The 21,097-nt window shown below is 38.9% G+C and overlaps 2 protein-coding genes across 3 annotated transcripts; one reads left to right on the top strand and one right to left on the bottom strand.

Annotated features, from left to right (window-relative positions):
* Positions 1-5,031: 5,031 nt before the first annotated feature.
* On the top strand, positions 5,032-14,672 carry LOC142970405 (N-acetyllactosaminide alpha-1,3-galactosyltransferase-like). Of its 2 annotated transcripts, none has more exons than XM_076110608.1 (6): positions 5,032-5,485; positions 6,091-6,135; positions 6,234-6,320; positions 6,415-6,510; positions 7,766-7,903; positions 8,035-14,672. In XM_076110608.1, exons 2-6 carry the CDS (start codon positions 6,131-6,133, stop codon positions 8,717-8,719), a joined length of 1,011 nt encoding a protein of 336 aa, XP_075966723.1. In that variant the 5' UTR covers positions 5,032-5,485; positions 6,091-6,130; the 3' UTR covers positions 8,720-14,672. The 2 variants fall into 2 exon arrangements, with proteins under 2 accessions (XP_075966723.1, XP_075966724.1); XM_076110609.1 differs by having other exon boundaries at positions 5,034-5,485; positions 6,244-6,320.
* On the bottom strand, positions 10,605-21,002 carry LOC142970406 (coiled-coil domain-containing protein 30). The gene is given in 18 exon segments (XM_076110610.1): positions 10,605-10,920; positions 11,900-12,017; positions 12,149-12,285; positions 12,651-12,792; positions 14,706-14,818; positions 15,081-15,195; positions 15,309-15,406; positions 15,545-15,643; positions 15,946-16,056; positions 16,276-16,329; positions 17,384-17,499; positions 18,400-18,471; positions 18,788-18,953; positions 19,074-19,145; positions 19,401-19,496; positions 19,596-19,807; positions 20,612-20,732; positions 20,830-21,002. Coding segments are annotated over 18 exon segments (2,217 nt in total). The 5' UTR covers positions 20,992-21,002; the 3' UTR covers positions 10,605-10,707.
* Between the last annotated feature and the right edge of the window lie 95 nt (positions 21,003-21,097).

Genomic DNA, 21,097 nt, shown 5'->3' with positions numbered 1-21,097 from the left:
GAGTATTGCTCCAGGCAGCTACAGTACATGGAAAATCTTTTTCAACTTTTTGTGTAATAACAAGATAACATTGTCTTTTTTGATATGGTCCATTACTTTCTTTATTCAAGTATTTGCAAAGAAAAATATATTTGCATCAGAAAGAGTCTTCCATTAGCTGAGTGGCCAAGTCAGCATAAAGGAGAATGCTTATATAATGCGTATTCATGTATATCTTGCCACTTGTTATGTCAGTGTTTGCAATGTTTCACCAATCACACGGCCATAACATTTTCATTACAGTATTTTTTACCCTGGCGCCAACACAGTCATGACGTGTGACTGATAATTAGACGAATCAATATATTTTCTTTTAGTTTGTGTTCAAATGTTCTGAAAATAGACTCAAGGCAGTCCTCAGGTTTCTTCTGTTCACGTTGAATCAGTGCTGACGGTCTCCTAAAATACTGTTGAATAAGAAGGAACAAAGGAATCACACAAACCAAGCAAAAACAACTGAATTGAAACTTTAATTGATGAGATGAATGTGAGCGCTTTCTGCTCAGAGTAAATCAAAAATGTGTTATCAACAGTCAAAAAAAAACTAGAACTATGATAATTTAAATGCATTTATCGTGCCAGATTCACCACGATATGAAAGATTACTGTGTTAATATTAAATTGAATCATGCACTCAGTGCTTTTGTCCACTTTGGGTGAGCAAATGAATAAATGCAGTGGCAAGACTGAAATGTTACACCACACAGACAGATGTGTTACTTTCCTGGAAAGCATTAATAATGAGGTCCATCTTTTTGGTTTCCAGCCATAATGTGCAACTGAAGCATCACACTTCTTTGCCATTGTTTTATGGAGGAAAATGTTGACATTTTATATGCATTTAAGCCTTAATTTGTTACAACTCTACGCTGTTGTTTTATCACTTTACATTTGCTTTTATTTCATAGCATGATATATACTGTAAATAAACTGTATTAACTGTCAACCTGTTTTTATAATAAATAACTATAATTACAAGTAATGGTGAAAAGCTTGATGTGTTCTTTGATTGTAAAGTGATTGTACTGCAAAACAAGTGAAACGGTATAACAAGATAAAGGATGCTCTTTCAGCTGATGAATCGTATCTGACCCTTTCTATAGTGCCATAGGTGTTGGGTTACTCTTTCCACTCAACATTAAAGTGCTAAGTTACACATACTCTACCACTGAAATGTACATGTAATGTTTCAGTTGGTGGTTAAGTACCAGTGAAAGGAAGGAAGTGTGTGCGAAGCGATAACTTGTGATAAATAAACTGCACTTATGTGAGATAAAACGTATTCTTGTGCAGATTCAGTTGAGGGAGTAACAAACGGCAAACTACTTCCACAGACTTTATCTTGTAAGGTTTGGAGCCTCTTAAGTGTCGTGGAATACAAGGAGGCCTGAAAAAGTTACACAAAACAGAAATCGGCGTTTTGAAATAAAACATGTTTATCATTTAGTTGAACACAGTGGAGCATTTAGCAGTTACAGAGGCACATTTTTCTCAGGAGTTGGTAGAAAACGAGGTAAAAGCGAGTGAATATTAAATACTGAATACTCTCCGTGAATGTATATAGGTACATTTACTCAAGAACTGTGCTTCATTACAATTTCAAGATACTTATACTGTACTTGAGTATTTTGAGTTGTACCAAAAAGATATTTCCCCTTTTAACTTCTCAGCTCTTTGAAGCTCAAAGGGGTAAAACCCTCCAATGTTTCCCAAAAAACAATGATTAGAGAAAAGTCTAAGAGCAATAACGACAAATTAGTGTATCAGAACCTTTCGTTATTTGTACTTCACTAATCATCTCAGTACCGCTGAGATTTATGACAATTAGCTCTGTACACTGACTATAAACCCCAAACAGGAAGGTGGGTGAAACCAAGGCTTAAATGAGCAATATACAACATTCAGCCCATCAATATAGCAGCAAACAACTATTTGCTATGTAAAAGTATAGTGGAGTAATGTCCACCTGAGCAGAGAAGGAAGTCGCTTTTCATGTTAACTGTGTCTACGGAACCTGCACATATTGGTGAATTAGGATTAGGATCTATGCAAAGATTTAAAAAAACTGTATATGACCACACTTACAAATTAGCAGAGATCAAATGAAAATAAAAGAAGTAAAAAAACAATGGCTTAAAATATTATTAAGTAACCTCATTTGTTATTTGCATCCTATTTAATGATTTGTTCATCTTTTATCTGTTTTTATATCTTTGTAACTTACTTTGTAGCTTGTTTTTGAAAAGTGCTGTATACATTAAGTTATCAATAATCTCATTATTATTACATGTCACTTTGGATGTTTGAGGTCATTTCCTGCAAATTGTACCTTACGTCAGTGCAAACCATTCTGTGGCATTTCCTTTCCCTTAAAGTGTTTTTTTTTGTCTATCAAAACACCATACATCATACCATTAGCTGCCATTTGATATGAAAGTCAATTAGCAGACTCTTAAAACTTCAGTTGCGTGTTCCAGCACAATAATGTTATTGAGGCAACATAGTGCAGGCTTTTCAACTCCATCTGCACTCTAACTGCATTACCATGGAAAACAATCAATAATTAATAATACCAATGTAGACCTGATGCTTATTGTCTGCTAATTGATATTTATACAATCTGGAGAGAAAAAAAGAAGAAAAAAGGTTAGCAGGAATATAATATATATACGTAAATAAATAGTAGTTGGGGGACTAAAACTTGCAAGAAATACTGGTGTAATCCTTTAACATGCAAACAATTGCCAGGCTAGTGGTGGATCCTTTCTTTGCAGTAGAAGCACCAATAGAACAAAGTACTATCAGCTAAATGTACCAAAAGTGCTCATTCTGCAGCAGAAAGGCCCATGTTACTGAAACACTATTCTACATGGCATTGTCAGATTATTAATATTGATGCATCAATGTAATAGTAAGCAGCATTTTACTGTTGCGGCTGCTTGAGGTGGAGCTATAGTTCTGATTCATTCTATATACAGTCAGTTGGTTTAGTCCAGTGTTTCCCAATCTAGGGGTGTGGCCCTTCAAAGGGTCACAAGACAAATAGGAGTTATAGTATAGATAGATAGATAGATAGATAGATAGATAGATAGATAGACTTAATTTTTTTATTTCAGACTCAGGGTCCAGAGAGACAAGTACATAAAAAGACAAACAATAAAAGTACATAGGCCTAGTAATGCCTTACAAAGAGACAGCTGTACCAATGTCGCCACAGCTGGGACTGGTAGTGTGTGGTGCTAAACCTTATGTTGGTTATGTCAACTATGATCTCATTTTCAGAGTCATTAAGTCGACAAATGAATTTATACATGAGATTTCTTAAAATAGTTTGGAAAGTACTGACTCCTGCAGCCACAAACATTTCACTGGCACTACTCCATCTCGGTCTCTTTAACAGTATTCTCATGGCGTCATTATAAGCTACTTGAAGTCTCTGTAAGCTCTTTTTTTAGTAGTTTGACCACAAGTGTGCAGTGTAGAGTGATGTACAATATGCTCTGAACAGAGACATCTCCACTCCTTCTGTACACATACCAAACTTGCGTGAGAGACTGTTTGCTTGTGTATAAATCCTACGTCATTGCCTAGAAATGTTTTTATCATCGGGTCATGTGTTCTGTTAAAAAATGACCAAGACATTTTACTTCACAGACACCAAGATTGTTATCAGACAATTTGAAGTAAGGGAAGTTTAGACATTTGCCCTCTTTGGTTCGCCAGATCAACATAACACTCTTACTGGCGTTGTATTTGAAGTCATGTTCCACAGTAGTGAGGAGCTGCTGAAGACCAGCGCTAGGTGGACTAAAGATCACCAGATCATCTGCATACATGATATGATTAACCAGAGTATTTACAATCATGCACCCAGTATTACAAGCTTTCAATTGCTTGGACAGATCATCAATATATAGATTAAACAGAACTGGGGACAAAATTCCCCCTTGTCGGACACCATTGCTAACCCCAAATGGGGCTGAGACACTTTTACCCAATTTTACATGCATAGTCTGGTGCGCATACCAGTAAGCCAGAATTCTCACAATGTATGTGGGGACACCTCTTTGGCTCAGTTTGAAAAACAACTTACTATGTCTGTTCCTCAAATTCCATCTGTAGTGCATGGTAAAGATGGTAAAGATGTTTTACAGTTAAGAGCTCTCACTTCTTTCCAAAAATCAACAACGTTGTTGCTCAGCAGCTTCTTGGCCATGGAATCAGCCCTCATGGTTTGATCATTTTTTGCAAATGAAGCGAATGGCATACTTATATCTAGCATTGGTGAGCTTCTTGTAAGCACTGGCCCTTGTCTGGGTCTACCAGCTATAGCCCATGATTTGAAAGCGTCACAGGCTTCAGCACGATACTCAGCTACATACTCGTTCCAACCAGGTTTGATGTTATGGGTCTTATTTCTATGCTTGTAGTAGGGCTTACTGTCTTTATACAGAGCACTTACTCTATCATTGTACATGAGTATGATTAATAGGGTAAAAAACGAATACAGAGATAACAGGAATTGTTCACTGATTCAGTGTTCACATGAGTGAACATCTCTTGGGGCTACACAAAGCAAACACACCCACGGGTATTAGTAACTTCACGTGACCTCAGGCATACCTCACAACAGATATAGATGCTTCATTATTTGTTCAGAGTTTTCTGATTCTGCAGTTTGTTGTCATTCCTTTGTGTAATCATTCACAGAAAAAGATTATTAAATTAAATTAAATGAATAAAGTATCTATCTATCTAAACTCATTATCAATATGATAATTATCACCACTCCGATGTTGTCACAAACAGCTCCATGTGATGAAATAATGACAACGCAAGCCACATGATGGGCGTGTTTAGTTTGTGGCAATCAGTACCATGTGTAGAGGACGTTTCGTAATGGAGCCATACATTAAAAAAAAAAAAACAGAACCGTTAACGCGCGCAGTTTATTCATCTGACCAGGAGTGTTTCTGTCCTCCTGAGCTCACACAGTTTTGCTTCTCATGTGTGTTGACAGTCAATTATCTGGGTTGGAAATCTAAGGGTTGTTTTTGTCTCGGTGCCATTTTAAACTGGATTACCTCTTAATTAATTATTTACAATCTGATTGTTTCCCTTTTTATTTAGTTGTTGAGAGATTTACATCCGCCGGGTCCTTCCCCTTTTTATCAAGGGCGGTTTCGACACTCGGTGAATTTCTGCAAACGCAAAGATAATATAAATGTAGGGTCTGTGGGCGCATTAACACGCGATGACTGTGGAGCGGCCAGTTCACCTGTGTGACGTTAAGGCGGATGAAGAGCATACCTTTCCACTTTTCACCTGAGGACGCACAACGTTGCTGTGCAGTGTGCCACGTCGTGAGGGACACAACAGGTTGAATCTTGTCTTGTAAATATTTTTGGACGACTTGTGTGCGCGTGACAGCGACTTACGGCTTAAGGTATCAACACTTTTTTTTTTAAATGTCTGTTAGAAAATGTAGTATTTTGTGTTTACTGTGTTCAGTGGACAATATATGTTGGTTTACTTAAACGTGTTCAGTTCATGTCGGTTAATTTGCAAGGACTTTATGAGAAGGTTTTAGTCTGATTGTTGGATGCTTTACTTCCGAAAACTGCAACAAATAATAATTAACTCTTGTAACTCAGCCAGAGATTCTTAAGAGTTTAAACAACTTATCATACCATTATAGTCTTGTTGTTATTATTATTATTATGCGACACGTCTAGGATTAAACCCACGGAAGACAAAAGCCCAGGGTAACCCCACACATACATACATACATACATACATACATACATACATACATACATACATACATACATACATACATACATACATACATACATTAATTAAAGTATAATTTTGGGATCAAAACTCTGGTATCATAACCAATATTAAAACATGTCAAAGGATGGTGCAGCCGTATGTAGGTTGGCTGATTTGAACCAATGAGCTTGTACGTATAATCATATTGAAAAGGTTTAACAGCCCCTTCTCCTTTCTCTCGTCCATGAACCTGCTGCCTTCACTTTCTTTTACAAGAGAGTTCATGGTCTACTGAGCTTGGAAGCGTTTTTCAACCATGGGGTAATCAACGTTATTGTTTCGGCTATTGTGTCACACAGTTTTGCATTTTCTGAATTGTGATTCAGCGTTTAATCAGTCTGTGGCTTTTTTTCCTGTAGACATGTTCAGAAGACGAAGGGTGTTTTGAAATGTGTGCTCTGCATTCCTATCGCGCTCTTTCTCTACATAATATCTCCATCGTTGAGGTGAGTCTGTATTTAAATAAAAAAAAAACACCACATACTTTCCCAGTTATGCAAACATAACATTGTTTAACTTTGGTTATCTTTTTGGTATCAGACTTTTAGTAGGCCTACTACCTATGGACAAATGCTCTTTGGAAAGTGCAAAGATGCTGGTTCTTGACAACAGTGTGGACACCAGCCTCAACCTTTGGTAAGACTATTAAAACCTTACGTTTTGGCTGCACAGATGGTCATGAATCCACTGTTTATTCATCACTGAAAGCACTAGAAATAAAATGTCCCTTTTTGTAAAATGTTCAAATTCAGAAAAGTCAAACCAACATTACCACGTTTGACATGTTGAGAAACCAACGGTTTAATCACTGATTGTGTTCTTAAATTTCCCCAATCCTAACCATGTGAAGTTCAGGGCAAATTATTTTTTACTTCCTGACGCAAATAAGAAACGGGTTATATGTGATTCCTTTATTTCCTTTATTTTTCATACTTTCACAATTTGGGGTTGAAAAAAAAAACGATTGATAATGAATGTGACAAAACACAGCAGGAACTTTTAGTGTTTATATTTCTGCAATATTTGATGTTTTTAAAGCACAGCAGTGTTTAGCCTTAGTATTCAAATGTGTCTGTTTTCTCGCAGAAAACATAATTGAAAGAATGAATAAATGTTGTAGAGATGAGATCAATTGATTAGTAGATCGGCAGAAACATAATAGGCAACTATCTTGATAATGAATTAACCATTAATTATTACCATTCTAAAGTAAACTGAATGTTTTGAGGTTTTGAGGTTGTGTCACCTTCGGTGTCGGGATGTTTTAAAGACAAAATGATCAATAGTATAGTATAATAACTGCAGCCTTAAACTTTAGATTTACAAAAGGCCGATGTGGTTGATAGGGTGTGCTGAAAAAAAAAATCAGGTTACCCTTCCCAATGTGAATGCAATATAATTATTAATATAAAATATGAATAAATCAAACTAGGGTAATTATTACAGCAAATTAAGAGCTATAGAGTGAAATGTACTTGGTCACCGGACTCTGACAACTAAAGTTGCACAGAAGGCCGAGAATATACATGTTTTACTTCGACCACAGATTACGCAATTTTTTTTAAATGTAGAAAATTAGAAAAAGGAATTAAAGAAACCAATGAGTGAAATAGTTTTTACTGGAATTACTTTTAGGAAAATAAATCATACTGACGCAGACTTCTTGCTTTAGTGGATTTTGCATGTGAGATTAACTGCTATGCTGAGCTGCATGTTGGTAAAGAAGACTTTTGAAGAAGGGAATTCAGAATAGAGAAATGTGTGTAATAAAATGAGAGAATCAGCGATCCCACCAAACACATTTTTAAAGCCAATGTATTTATTTTCATCATAATATTGCAAACTACAAAAAAAGAGAGAAAAAAGAATAAAAATTCGCCCTGTATTTCAGGTCCAGAACTAACGTGCAAACGTGTACATCTTGGAAAGCTCCCATCATCTGGGAAGGAATGTTTGACCCTGACCTTTACGACCAGGTGCACAAGAAGGAAGGATCCTCTGTGGCTCTAACGGTGTTTGCTGTCGGCAGGTTTGTTTCCGCATGAATTCTGTAACAACTGTTTGGATAAACTGTCATCACACCTGAATAAATCCTGGTCTGCCAATTGCTATTTCGTTTGTTGGAACATGCCGTTGTCCTCGTCTCTCCTCCCACCAAAGGTACCTGGATGCCTACCTCGGGACCTTCCTGAACTCATCAGAGCATCACTTTATGTTGGGTTTGCCCGTGACGTATTACATTTTTACGGATGTGCCGGAGAAGGTGCCAGACATCAAGCTCGCTCCTCAGCGAAGCGTAAAGGTTATCAAAGTGGAGAGGAAATCTAGGTGGCAGGACATCTCTATGATGCGAATGAAAACCATATCAGATGTCATCGAGTCGGATATTCGCCACCGCTGCACGCATGTCTTTTGCTTCGACGTGGATCAGGTGTTCACTGGCAGATTTGGCTCGGAGGCTCTGGGAGATTCTGTGGCTCTGCTCCACGCCTACTACTACCGCATTCCGAAGAGTTTGTTTACCTACGACCACAACCCAAAGTCTAAGGCGTACATGCAAACTGGGGATTTTTACTACCACGCTGCCATCTTTGGAGGTTCATGGAAGAGTGTAAAAGCGTTGACTGAGGCCTGCTATCAGGGCATCATGGAGGATAAACAGAATAACGTGGAGGCTCTGTGGCACGACGAGAGCCATCTCAACAAGTACATGTGGCTTCACAAGCCGAGCAGGGTGCTCTCTCCGGAGTACTGCTGGGACACCAGTATCGGCTACAGGAGTGACATAAAAGTCGCCCGAGTGCTGTGGGCACCAAAATATTATGATTCACTTCGCACACCTTAGTGTTTTTTTTGAAGTAATGTGCAAAATTGACTCCTTTATTTAGTAAAGGGTGTGAGAACTATATAACAAATGCTACGCTGTCAGGTCGTCGTGCTCCCTGGCTCTTTATATTTAGTTAAACTTCTGCAAGTGTGGATTTTTTTTTAATTTTTTTTTTTATTATTATTATTTTTTTTTTTTGCTCTGGTTTTGCCAGTTTGTTAATTTATGTATATATATTTTTTTTTATTAGTCTGAAATCACTGACCTTTTTTCACATTTATATTATTGGAGTAGGATACAAATGCAATGTGTTTTGTAAGCCAACCTTGTAAGCATTGTGTGGGAATATGGTGGGTGGACCGTGGGCCCTCTAGGGGGGTAGAGGCATGCTTCCCCAGAAAAAAGATTTTGTATGTTTTTGAAGTTGGATGCATCAATCTGGTGCACTTTGAGAGCAACATTTAGAGGCTAGATCTATGAAGAACTTTGTGTTCTTGTTCTAGCAGGGGTGGAATGTAACGTACATTTAGGCTACTCAAGTTGTGTGTGTGTGTGTGTGTGTGTGTGTGTGTGTGTGTGTGTGTGTGTGTGTGTGTGTGTGTGTGTGTGTGTGTGTGTGTGTGTGTGTGTGTGTGTGTGTGTGTGTGTGTGTGTGTGTGTGTGTGTGTGTGTGTGTGTGTGTGTGTGTGTGTGTGTGTGTGTGTGTGTGTGTGTGTGTGTGTGTGTGTGTGTGTGTGTGTGTATCTATATCTATCTATCTATCTATCTATTGAGTATATAAAGTAGTTAAAGCAGCTCCACCTTTTAGAAGCTGCAACATTTAAATGATGAAGACATTAATGCATCAGTAATTGTAATCCAATGATACTACCTTGAATATACTTTTTGAAACGGGCCAAACAGCCCACCTGTTGAGAAGTGTAAAAATATTTTTTGTTCATGATGAAACTGGCAGTACAAAAGAATAAACTTTGGTGGGCCCTCTCAGTCTAGGTAATTAATAGGAAACACTGGTGCAGGGCATTACAGTGCTCTCTGGTAAACAACACCTTTGATAACTAGGCCACACATAAAATGTCCAAGTTGTGGAGTGGTAGTGTTGGCTATAGGTTTGAGGACTTATAAGACCATAATGTGGTCCATTCTTATACATTACATCGTGTACATTTATATTAAATGTTTTATTATTGTTCGTGCATGATAATTGATATGGAGTTAAAGTGTGAAGCTATTGCTGACAAGTAGCTGTAACAGCCAACCGATTTATCTGTGACCACTAATTCAGAATGGATCCCTTTGGTTAAAAATCTATTGAGACGTAGCAACCGTCTATTCAGATGTCTCGGTGTGTTTGACAGACCAAGAGGCCAACGGGACAAATGACTGTTTGTAGTTTAAATGCCAACAAATACAACGGGCAACCAGCCACTGCAATTGGAACAAAAATTACATTTTGGGGCTTTAACATAAACATAATAAAAGTACATTTAATGCGGCAGAGCTGTAGCTCTTAAGGCGAGTTTAGAATGAACAGCTGCTACGGTATGTACTGTGGTTTCTCAAACGCCCCTGGCCCCAGAGTGCTGGGGCCAGGGGGCAGAGTGCAAAACAGCTCATTATCATTCGTGCAAAGGAAAAAAAAACATGACTGTGAAGACAAAGTGCAAGATGAGTAGGTCTGCGTAGGTTGTGTGATTATGAAATGCATGCATAGTAAATGTGAATCAGATCAGGTTTCAGGCCTTTAGAAAAGTTTGAAGTCTAGATTTTGAACAGTTACAAGAAATGGATACAATTTTATGAGAATATTCAACATTTTTTTATATGAGAGCTGTTGTCACTCAGATCTGGAGAGTTAAATAATTTTGTCAACTTAAAAATGAAACCAAATGAAAAGACGGAGACAGAGAAAGGGAAATTCTTCTGGTATTTGGTTTATCAACTTAATTTATTTACATATCACTATTTCTGTACAGTATATTCATGTTGCAGATACATGGTAAATTTTAGGAACACGTACTCTCTGAGTTGCTGAGGGCAGCCGGGGGAGTCGAGGGGTCCGAGTGTCTCTGAGCGGAGGTTAGATTCAGGTAGCTCGTCTCTGCTGATCGAGAAAGAGGCCCAGAGATGAAACGGTGACGGGAGGAAGTCACATCTGTCTGCTTTCTCTGAGTTTTGTCCAATGCGCCCTGCATACGATCAGATGTTTTCTTCAGTTCCTAATAATAATAATAATAAAAAAGTTGTCTTACAATGACCACAGTAAAGAATATACAGTAAATCAGAGATTCTCAACCTTTTGTAACTTAAGGCTCACTTATGATTGCTAAAAATTTATTTGCAAATTTGGAAAAAAACAAAACATGAATGACCAAAATAAATACTCTGCTTACCCTCACCCATCACTGCCTCACCACACGTTTTTAACAGCGCATGTTTGTCTCCCACATCACGCTTATGTTTCAAAAAGTGATCTTGTGTCACTTCATTCAAGGCAATGTTAGGTAACGGTGACAAAACATGTTTGTCTCTAGCTGATGATGTGTGGTGATTGGCTTTGGTGATATTCAAATACAACCAGTCATTGAAATTATACTTTGTTTGAATTACTATGTTCTTTATATATATGCGAGTACATTTAGATGTAAAATAACTAGCTTTGTAAATTACAAAAAACATGAATTGAAAAGTTGTCTCTCCATTTATTGTTTTAGCTGCATGGCCCTTGCATGGCAATGTTGGTTGGCTTTTCATCTGGTCAAAATGTTTACAATCCTTTTGGTTTACGACCAAACTTGAAAACAATCATTCCTATCAGCCCAAGCTGTACTTTGTTTAGTGCTAATCACCAAAAGTTAGATTTATTTTAAACATGCTACAAATAACAAGAAAAAAAACTCAAGAATTACTAATGAAATGAACAGTAAACATATACAGCTGATTATAAATAAATTAATATTTGATGTCCCAAAAAGGGAGTGGACAGAAGTAACACTTATACGGTCATACCCTTTCTGTAACTTAAATAATGAACTTATGGTCTATCACATATACACATAAACAATCATGCTAACAGGCTAAATTAAATTGGTGAACATGGTCAACATTACACCTGCTAAACAATAACCGACATGTTAGCATTATCACTGTGAGCATATTATTATAACATGTTATTATTATGGTTATTATGCCCCGTACCTCAGCAAAGTGGAGTGATTGCAGGTTTTGCAGGGTGCGTTCCAGGACAGCTAGCTGATTGGACATGTGGAGTATTTTGTTTCCTAGTTTCTTGTTTTCCATCTCTAGAAAGTCCACCCTTGAGATCAATACAAACATCTCTTCTTTGTCAATGATCACACATTTGGTAAATCTGCAGTAATCCTCTGAACATAATGTGTGGACTCTTTGGAATCACACAGCTAAGTGTTGGCTGTTTGAGTTAAGTACCTGCATTTGGACAAAGAGGCTGTTAGATTACTGTCTTTCTTGTTGTGCTCCTCCTCATTTAGCTGTTGTAGTAGCCTCCTCCTCTCAACAAGTAGTTTCTCATTTTCCACAGTAATACTTATTGTAAGCTCTTTTTCCTGGAAGAGAAAAACAATTTGAATTTCCTTCAATTAATCATCTGATTTATATAATGCCATTTGTTTCGAAAGGTCTATAGAGTGAGTCAATACAGGAATTACACCATGACTCAGCATCTCCTACGGGCTTTCAGCGCTGACACCGTTTAACATATTCCATGATGGCCTTGTTACCGTGGTCACTGACCACTCACTGACCACCTCTGAGTCAATATATGTACGTACAGCAAACACTCATGTTAACACAGGTGGGAATACATTGTGATATTTAAATCCATCATGTGAAAAAACAAAACAAATAGTGATCGATTAATCCAGGTGCCCCACCTCAAACTTTTGTTTCTTTTGCGTGAAGTAGGATTTACCTTAGACAATGAATGGAAACACAAGGACAGCTGCCGCTCTAGATTCTTTATCTTCTCATCACGCCATGTTGTTTCCTCATCACATTTCTGTTTGGCTCGACACAGTTTTGCTTTGTGCTTTTCCTTCACTTCATGGTATTTACTGTAAGAAGATAGACCAAAGTAACACATTACTTATATATATTATATTAAATCACGATTTAACCGTGGCAAAAGAAAGCCATACAACCAGTGGTGTACAGTAACGAAGTAGAAATACTTCGTTACTGTACTTAAGTCGTTTTTTTGGATATCTGTACTTTACTTTACTATTTATATTTCTGTTGACTTTTACTTTTACTTCACTACATTTTGCAAAGAAAACTGATACTTTTACTCCGATACATTTCCCCTGAAACCTTCGTTACTCGCTACAAAATCAAATCTATCTTTAGAAACAAAATGAATCAGCGTCGGGGACTGTGGTGGAACAGACTGCAAGCAACATGTCTGCAAACTTGTCACTTTTCGGCGAAATTCGCCGTTTTGAATCAAAATATATCATCCACGTGAATCATGTAGATCCGTAGAGATTGTTTTGGGGGGGTCAACTGGTCAGCCAGCGTTTCTCAGATTGGAGTGAGACGAGGAGAAAAGGTGATGTCGTGATCTTCAATAGAACATCTTTGATGTGTCGAGTCTTGGCCAATCAGCGTTAAGATGTCTACAGCGTCTTCATTTCCCTCCGTTAAAGTTTAAATTACGTTCTGTTCCGTTACAGTTCAGACTTGCTGTGTTAAGGATAACGTCCACTGCATGCAACACTTTGTCGACTGTTAACTTTCGTTATTATCGCAATTTAGGAAAAAAAAGTAACGTGAATTATCAGAAAGCCTGCAAGCAATCACTTACACAGGACGTGTTGAGAGTGTTCCTTTTCTGACATGGACCTTCATGATTAACAGGTTCTGAAAGGCAGCCTCTCGGTGAGAAGCGCAGCTCTGGCCGTCGTTACAGTTATAGAAATGATTGCAGTATAATAATATATTATTATTATAAGTGTCCAAATGTCACGTTAGTCACGTGTGCTCTATTTTGAAAACCAACTTCTTTTGAAGATGAACAGGACATGTTTCAGTCTCAAGTAATAACTGGGTTGTTACTTTCGGTGCTGCTTTAGTATTGATCATGTTTTGATATTTGAGTCATTTTGTGGATGATCAGATGGAGTTATGATGGTAGCAGTCGCCCAATTGCAGATTCAGCTTGAGCAAAACCTTTGCCTATTGTGTTCAAATCAGGCCCATAGGAGTTCACAAGGCAGGTGTCCTTTCTCACAACACTGACCTGATGCATCAAGTGGATATTTTTTGCTGAACACAACATTATGCATTTGCCCTCTACATCCTCTAGTCGGAATGAGCATACTTATAAACGCACTGTTACAACTCCTTCATTGTGTCATATTGCTTTTCGGAGAATTATGATGATAAGTTCATCGTAGATGCAAAAGTATACTTATGTACAATATATTATGTTGAACATTGTTGCTCCTGCATGGATCACATCAACCCAATTATTTTCAACACAGCTCCATGTCCTTGGTCATGGTGCCACAGCACTTAAAAGAATAAACTTCATAATTCTCAAAATTCTGACCCTTTGCTTTTTTATTAACAGCATTTACTTGTACTTTTACTTTCAATACTTAAGTACATTTAATATCAGAAAATTACTTTTGATACTTAAGTACAATAAAGATCAGATACTTTAAGACTTTTACTCAAGTAGTATTCTAATAGGTGACTTTTACTGGAGTCATTTTCCAGTAAGGTATCTTTACTTTTACTCAAGTATGGCTTTTGGGTACTTTATACACCACTGCATACAACATATATTATCATCATATTGTACTATGAAGGGACATTGTCATATGTTTTCAATGTTTCAAAGTTTTCAATGTCCTCTGCGGGTTGAAGAAAAGTATTTGTTGTTCGTTCACACGTACAAATATTATTGGATGAATAAAATATTACAGTTTCATCAAGCTTTGAATTGTGTTTTTTATTTAGTTACCTCCGCTCTTTGTCGAGGCATTTAAGGGTTTCACAGATCTCCCTCTTGAGTGTCTCACACTCCTCTTGGGTGGCCAACAGAGTCTTTACTGCTTCTTGATAATCAGGACACTCCTGTGGTCCAAAATACAGACATCAGCAAGGATAGGAATTAACCGTCACGTGCATGTACAATGCATGTCATCAATTAGCAACTCAAGCTGGCACATTGAAATTAATTTACAGCTTTTCTTTAGCTTTTAAAGTGGTTGGCAACAGTTTCTGCCCTTTAGTACTGGCCAACAGTCGCACAATGAATGGAACTTACAATACGTAACCAGATATAGTCCTGATAAATTACCAGTTCTCCAATATAGTCAAATATATAACAACTTACCTTACGCAGTGTGTTTTCGTTGTTCTGCAGCAGCTGTAGTTGTGTCTGTAGCTCTTTATCATCTTTCAGCTGACAGTAAGCGTTTTCAAAATGTTGCCCATTTTCCTTCCACAGCCTTCAAACACACACACACACAAACCTTCACTAACCCCTGTGTTACTGCAACATTGAGAGTTAGCGTGCCCATACAGCAGCTGCTGGATGGTGTGTGGAGGTAGAATCTCCTACTTTTGATCCTGAACATTGTTTTCTTTGGTATAGATGGTAGCTATGAGGTTATCCAGGTCATAATGGGAGGTATCCAGCTGCTGCTTGAGGGAATGCACCTGAAAGGATAAGAGGTTTTGACATCATGTCATGATGACATCAATAGGAACAAAGGCCATTGTAGTAAATTTCTTGAAAAAAAAAAGGTTGTCTTTAATGTAATTATCAATAATCTTTTGATGTTGTGAATCACTCACTTCTGACTCTGCTTTCAAAAGGCATGTCGCCTGAGCGCTGAGTTTATTTTGTAAGTCTCTGCAGATCTCATTGCTCTGAATCAATTTGGTTGTCTGGGACTAGAGACACAACACGATCAATATTCACGCATGTATTGACACCAACTTCATTCCATGAGTCACGCTTGTTAATACCAATGGACTTGACACTGTGTTTGAAAAGAATAAGACCAGGTCAGTAATTCAAGCCTGTTCAGCTAAACTTCTTTGCACAGGGATCCATGCGTATGAATATTATTAACCAAACTGAGTGTAACCTTTGCTGTTTGACATAAAATCCAGTTGTAGTCTGTTTGAGTTGGTGATAGCAGTGAAAGCAATCATATCATGTAATGCTGAAGAATGTGTACAGTGAAACATACTGTAGCTAACTCATTAACCAGGTTGGCTTGATCCTGCACAGTGAGGAGCTGCTGCTGCTGCTCCTGCATGGCTGACTCCAGCCGCTCCACCTCCCTCTGCAGAGAAGAAACCTGGGAGCAAATATGAAAGTGAGTGAGGCTGAGTGTAGGGATTTTAAAGACTTTTAATGGTTAATGCAAATAAATATGTGTCGTGCTGACAAAAAAAAAAGAAAAGAGAAGTGTCTCTAAATGTGATTTCAATCAGCACTTGACTTTGAACAGAGCATACTGTAGCCTTCGAACATCTAAAACAGATATTTGTTTTCACAGTTAATCAATGAGGCTTACTTCGGCCTGAACCTGCTCAGTGTGGAGCTGCGGCTGCTCCTGCAGAGACACCACCTGAGACAAACACATACGCAGTACAGTAGGGCTGCAACTCATTGTCATTACAGAATCATCTGCTGATAATTTTCTCAGCCAATCAAGTAATCATTTAGTCTATAACAGCTGTTCTCTACCACAGGACCCACTGGTGGACCTCAGAGCGTCATCTAGTGGGCTGCGGAGGTACTGTTGGATTAAATTAAAAAAATATTTCTTTGGTAATTTACAAAGCCTGTTATCTTTAGATCTAAATGTGCTCAGTTTACTATATTACTATATTGTCAAAAAATCAACAAATCTTCACATCTGAGAAGCTGGAGCCAGTGAAATTTTGGTTATTTTTGCTTGAAAGAAGATGATTTATTTATCAAAATGAATGCCAATTAATGTAAAATGGTTCCCGTCTGTTGGTTGAGCAAACAGGAAAGAATTGGTACACATCAATGGTCAATGGTCATTGATCTGTATTTCTACACCACACACATTGAATATATGCTGTGCTATACAAACACAAGTCTCAGCGAGCAGAATGAATGTGAATGTAAACACTAACAGTCCATTAGCTTAGTTATTATCTGTAGAGCGCTAGATTATTCCCACAAACGTACAGGGCAAATGCACAACTGTTTGTGACTGTTGAGACATCAATGTTGCCAGAATTAGTCTCATGAACATTATACCTTAGAAAAGGGAAACAGTACTTAACTATGTGCACTTTGTTCAGGTTTAGATGTAAGCGAGCTTTACAACATGCAGAACACGCACACACACTCTCCAAAAAGTGTGATTTAGCTCCAATTTTAATATGGGCCCGCAGTTTGAAATAAAGTAGAGTGAAATAACTGCCTTAGTCTGCACAAAATTAGGACCTTCCACCCTCATATAATTAATAACGACTTACCAGCTGAGAGCATCAATGAGAGTGACGTGTGTGGTTCCTACTAGAACTATCAATGCTTGCTTATTCTCTTACGCAAAGTCGAAAGTGTTTCCTGCAAAAAAGTGTGGAAAATACAATTCTTGATGTAGTGTTTACTGATAAAGTACCTTATTCCAGCATCTATCTTACCATCTGCTGCAGAGAACTTTTCTCAGCATCCAGGGTGCGCACCCGGCTCCTCAAGGCTCTGATCTCAAGGTCCAGGCGATCGTTCAGCTCTTTGGCCTTTTGCAGTTCCACTATTTCTTTTGAAGTAAAGTCAGATGATGCACTTATCTGATTATAAACAATACATGTTAATAATTTCACTGTTATCACGCATTCTTGGCTGTGAAATGCTGTTCGATTGTGAGTATTCTAACATTTTGCACACTGAAAATACAAACATTGATCATTGAGGTTGGGTTTTTTTGGGCACTTTTTTATATGATTTAACAAAGAATGTAAATATTGTTGTGAGTCTCAGATCTAGGGCAGCGAGCGGGCTCAGTCAGGTTGCCATTTCTGTGTGGCGTTTGCACATTCACCCCCTGTATGTGTGGGTTTCCTCCCACAACCTTAAGACCAGGTGGGGCCAGATTCAAAAAGGGTGCAGCTTCAAAACTAAAACAGAAACCATGTAAACATGCAAACACAGAAATATGCATATGCTTCCTTTTCGTCAGATCTATATGTATGTGTGCCTGACTCTGTATATCTCAATCACTGTGGAGCTGGGCGCACATGCACAAGCCTGATTTCCACAAAAAGACTAAACTACTGACGTCCTACATAAATATCAGTTTATGTGTAGGGCAAAGGAGTATGCATGTGTTTTGTGCGTACACATATTTTATACATCTGGCCCCTGCAGGTTGAGTGAAATTGAAAGAGTAAATTGTCTTAGCGGTGGGAACACGAGTGTGACTGTTTGTTTACGTGTGTAATAGACTGGTGACATGTCCAGTGTGCTCCTTGCCTCTCACCCAGTGCATGCTGGGATAATCTCCAGCCTGTGTGAGTAAGTATACGAAATAGATTAATCTGAGCTGTGTGGTGGATTGTAGCTTGTATCTTGTCTGCCTTTTACACCCAATATAAGCTCGGTAACATCTGGCAATTCTTTGGAAATAGACTAAAGAATACACATGAAACATAATTCTTACCATAGCTCTTCAGTTTTTGTACTTCCTGCCGGAGTTCATCTACCTCCTGCTGTGCTGCCTGCAGCTCAGGTTCTAAGAAGCACAGATGTCAGAATAAACTCAAAGTTGCTGCCAGAGTTTCCTCTTCAGTTCAGAGCAGTGGAAGTTGGTGGTAACTTCAGTTTAAGTTCAGAGTCTGTTTGGATATTGTATGATGGTAAAATAACTTCTGAATGCTAGTAATATACAGTATATATATAAAGGATTATGCTGAAAGTTTGTGATGTTTTGTTTTGTAGCAGTGTTGGGAAACTTGACTTAACTTTATGAGCGAGTTAGAAGCAGACTGTGTTTTATCATGGTGAAAAAAACACAGTCTGCTTCTAAGTAGCTGATACATATCTCCCACCATAAGCTCTTTGGGTCAAATGAGCAGACTCCAGCTCATCAGTCAAACGCCGGATCTCATTGTGGGCCATGGCCAGCCGGCGGGAGCCCTCCTCCAGGTCCCGCTCCAGACGGGAACATTCCCTCTCAACGCTGCTTGTCTGGCCAGCCAAATGCATGGCCTCAATCTAAAGAGAGATGGAAAGAGCGCCTGAGCAATAGTGAAGTGATTGCTCTACAATGAAGAGAACCAATTAATAAAAAAAAAAAGAAATGTTCATAAATGCATGTAAAAACAGACAAGAGACCTTGAGAAGTGCACTGAATCAAGATGCATCAGTGGTGTAGTATCTTGAATTTCTTCTGCCATGCAAAGTTCCCTAGCGTGAGCTGGTAACAGAGCTTAATAACACTGGAACAAAAACAAAAGGTTGCAGTTAATGTGAATGCTGCTGAACAGAAGTTTTTAATGGAAGACATGCAAAAAAGATCCTCATATTCAAGCGTGCACTTTGGGATACACAAATTGAAGTCACTGTGGCTTATTGTCCCTGATTTTGCAACTGACCTGAGTGCAGTTTTTAGTGTTTGTTAGTATGGGATGCAGAAATATGACTGTAGATAAACAGACGTACAGGAATAAAAGTGTGTTTGCTCTGTGACGCTTTGTGGAGTCCAACGAGTCTCTTCCATGGGCTCTGGCCGTGACGTGGTGCCCCCTTGTGGGAAGACTGTGGAACAACATTAGATCGCAGAGTAAGTCTTTGCCCGGTATGTGTACAGCATGCCCTTTTAACAAATGAAGAAGACAAAAAAAATCTTCCTCTAACCTGGTTTGCATTGCTATTCAATGCCTGGGCTTCAGTCCCCAGCAGGCTGGCCGTGTTTCCATCAGCCGACAGATTGTTAGGATCCTCACTCGACTCAAGCAGGGAGGCTCTCTCCACCAGGAGGTAGGCCACCTGCTCACTGGGGTTGCTGTGAATCAACTCTGTGAGACCCTGCTGGTACAGCATCTTAGCCACCTCACTTATCTGGGAATCTATCACAACAGAGAATATCGACAGAGTAAGATATATATATATATATATAATGCTTTAGTATCTGAGGATGTGGACTGGGGGGTCTGCCACATTCCCACTTCCCCCTGCATTGCCATTCCCCATCCATCCACCGGATGCCTTCCGACTTTCCCACATGTCACAGTCGCCCGATCACCTGTTTCCACTTTCACTCATCAGCCCTGCAGTATATAACCAGCCCTTTTCCACTCATTCCCCACCAGATTGTCAGAGTTGTGCTGCTGATTTCCAGCCCTTGAAGCCTGCAACATGTCTCTCGAACCAGACTCTGGTTATGTGCCTGTCTGCCGGCACCCTTTTTTCCCTGCCTCCTTCCTGTTACCTGTCTCAGTTACACCTGTTAAGACTTTCTACCCAGGCCAGTAAACGTATGTACCTTGAGCTGCTCCTGTCTGCCCTGTTGTCTTACAGTTGGTTTGGAAAATGTACATTTGGTTAACCACTCCACCAACTACAGGTGTGACATGTCTTATCAAATTGTCCAACAAGATGGGACAGCTAACATGGCTTGTGTTGCCAAAAAAAAACTTGCGAATGATACATTAAAAAGAGATAAGAAGAGAGCCTTCAGTGTATGAGACAAAATACCTGCATGTTATTCTCAAAATATATACTATTAAGCTATTGGGAGAAAATACAACAATTTTAAGAGACTATTTTTGTCGTAGTGCAGATGCAAATCCAGACGTTTTAATGATGTCACTACTGCTCTTGCTGTTGGATTCTTCTTATTTGTAGGTAGTGTACAGGTCAAAATGTCCAACCTTGAAGGGATATTACGCGTCCCAGCTGGTCCTTGAGCTGATCGTTTTCATCTTGTATCTCCTGAGTCAAAACGTCTTTGTGCTCTGTAAAGATTCGGATCTGCTCCAGGGACTTGCGTACCTTACAGACGAGACAGAAGGCCGACACACAGACGCTCAGCTATTCTTTCTCTTCTTGACAAAATGGTGACGTCACTGGTAATTCAGTGATGACTTACCTCTGCCATCTCTGCTAAGTGTTGTGAGCGCTGGGTGTCCAAGTCCCATGTCACACTGTTAAGACGGCTCCTTGTGCGCTGGAGGGCGCTCCATAGCAAACACAGCTGAGCCTCCTTAGGGGAGTCAGGAGTGAGTCCCTCCTCGCTGAACCATGTGGCCATCTGCTCCAGCTCCTTCTAGGGATGGTGTGGGGGACATGTGGTGGACATGGTCACAGACAACCTACCATATCTCATACTTAGAAAGGACTACTTGCATTGTTATCTG

Source organism: Anarhichas minor, unplaced genomic scaffold (genome assembly GCF_050575085.1).
Source record: "Anarhichas minor isolate MPS153535 unplaced genomic scaffold, ASM5057508v1 ptg000043l, whole genome shotgun sequence".
In the NCBI taxonomy this organism is placed as follows: domain Eukaryota; kingdom Metazoa; phylum Chordata; class Actinopteri; order Perciformes; family Anarhichadidae; genus Anarhichas; species Anarhichas minor.
This window is presented reverse-complemented; position numbering and strand designations above follow the sequence as displayed.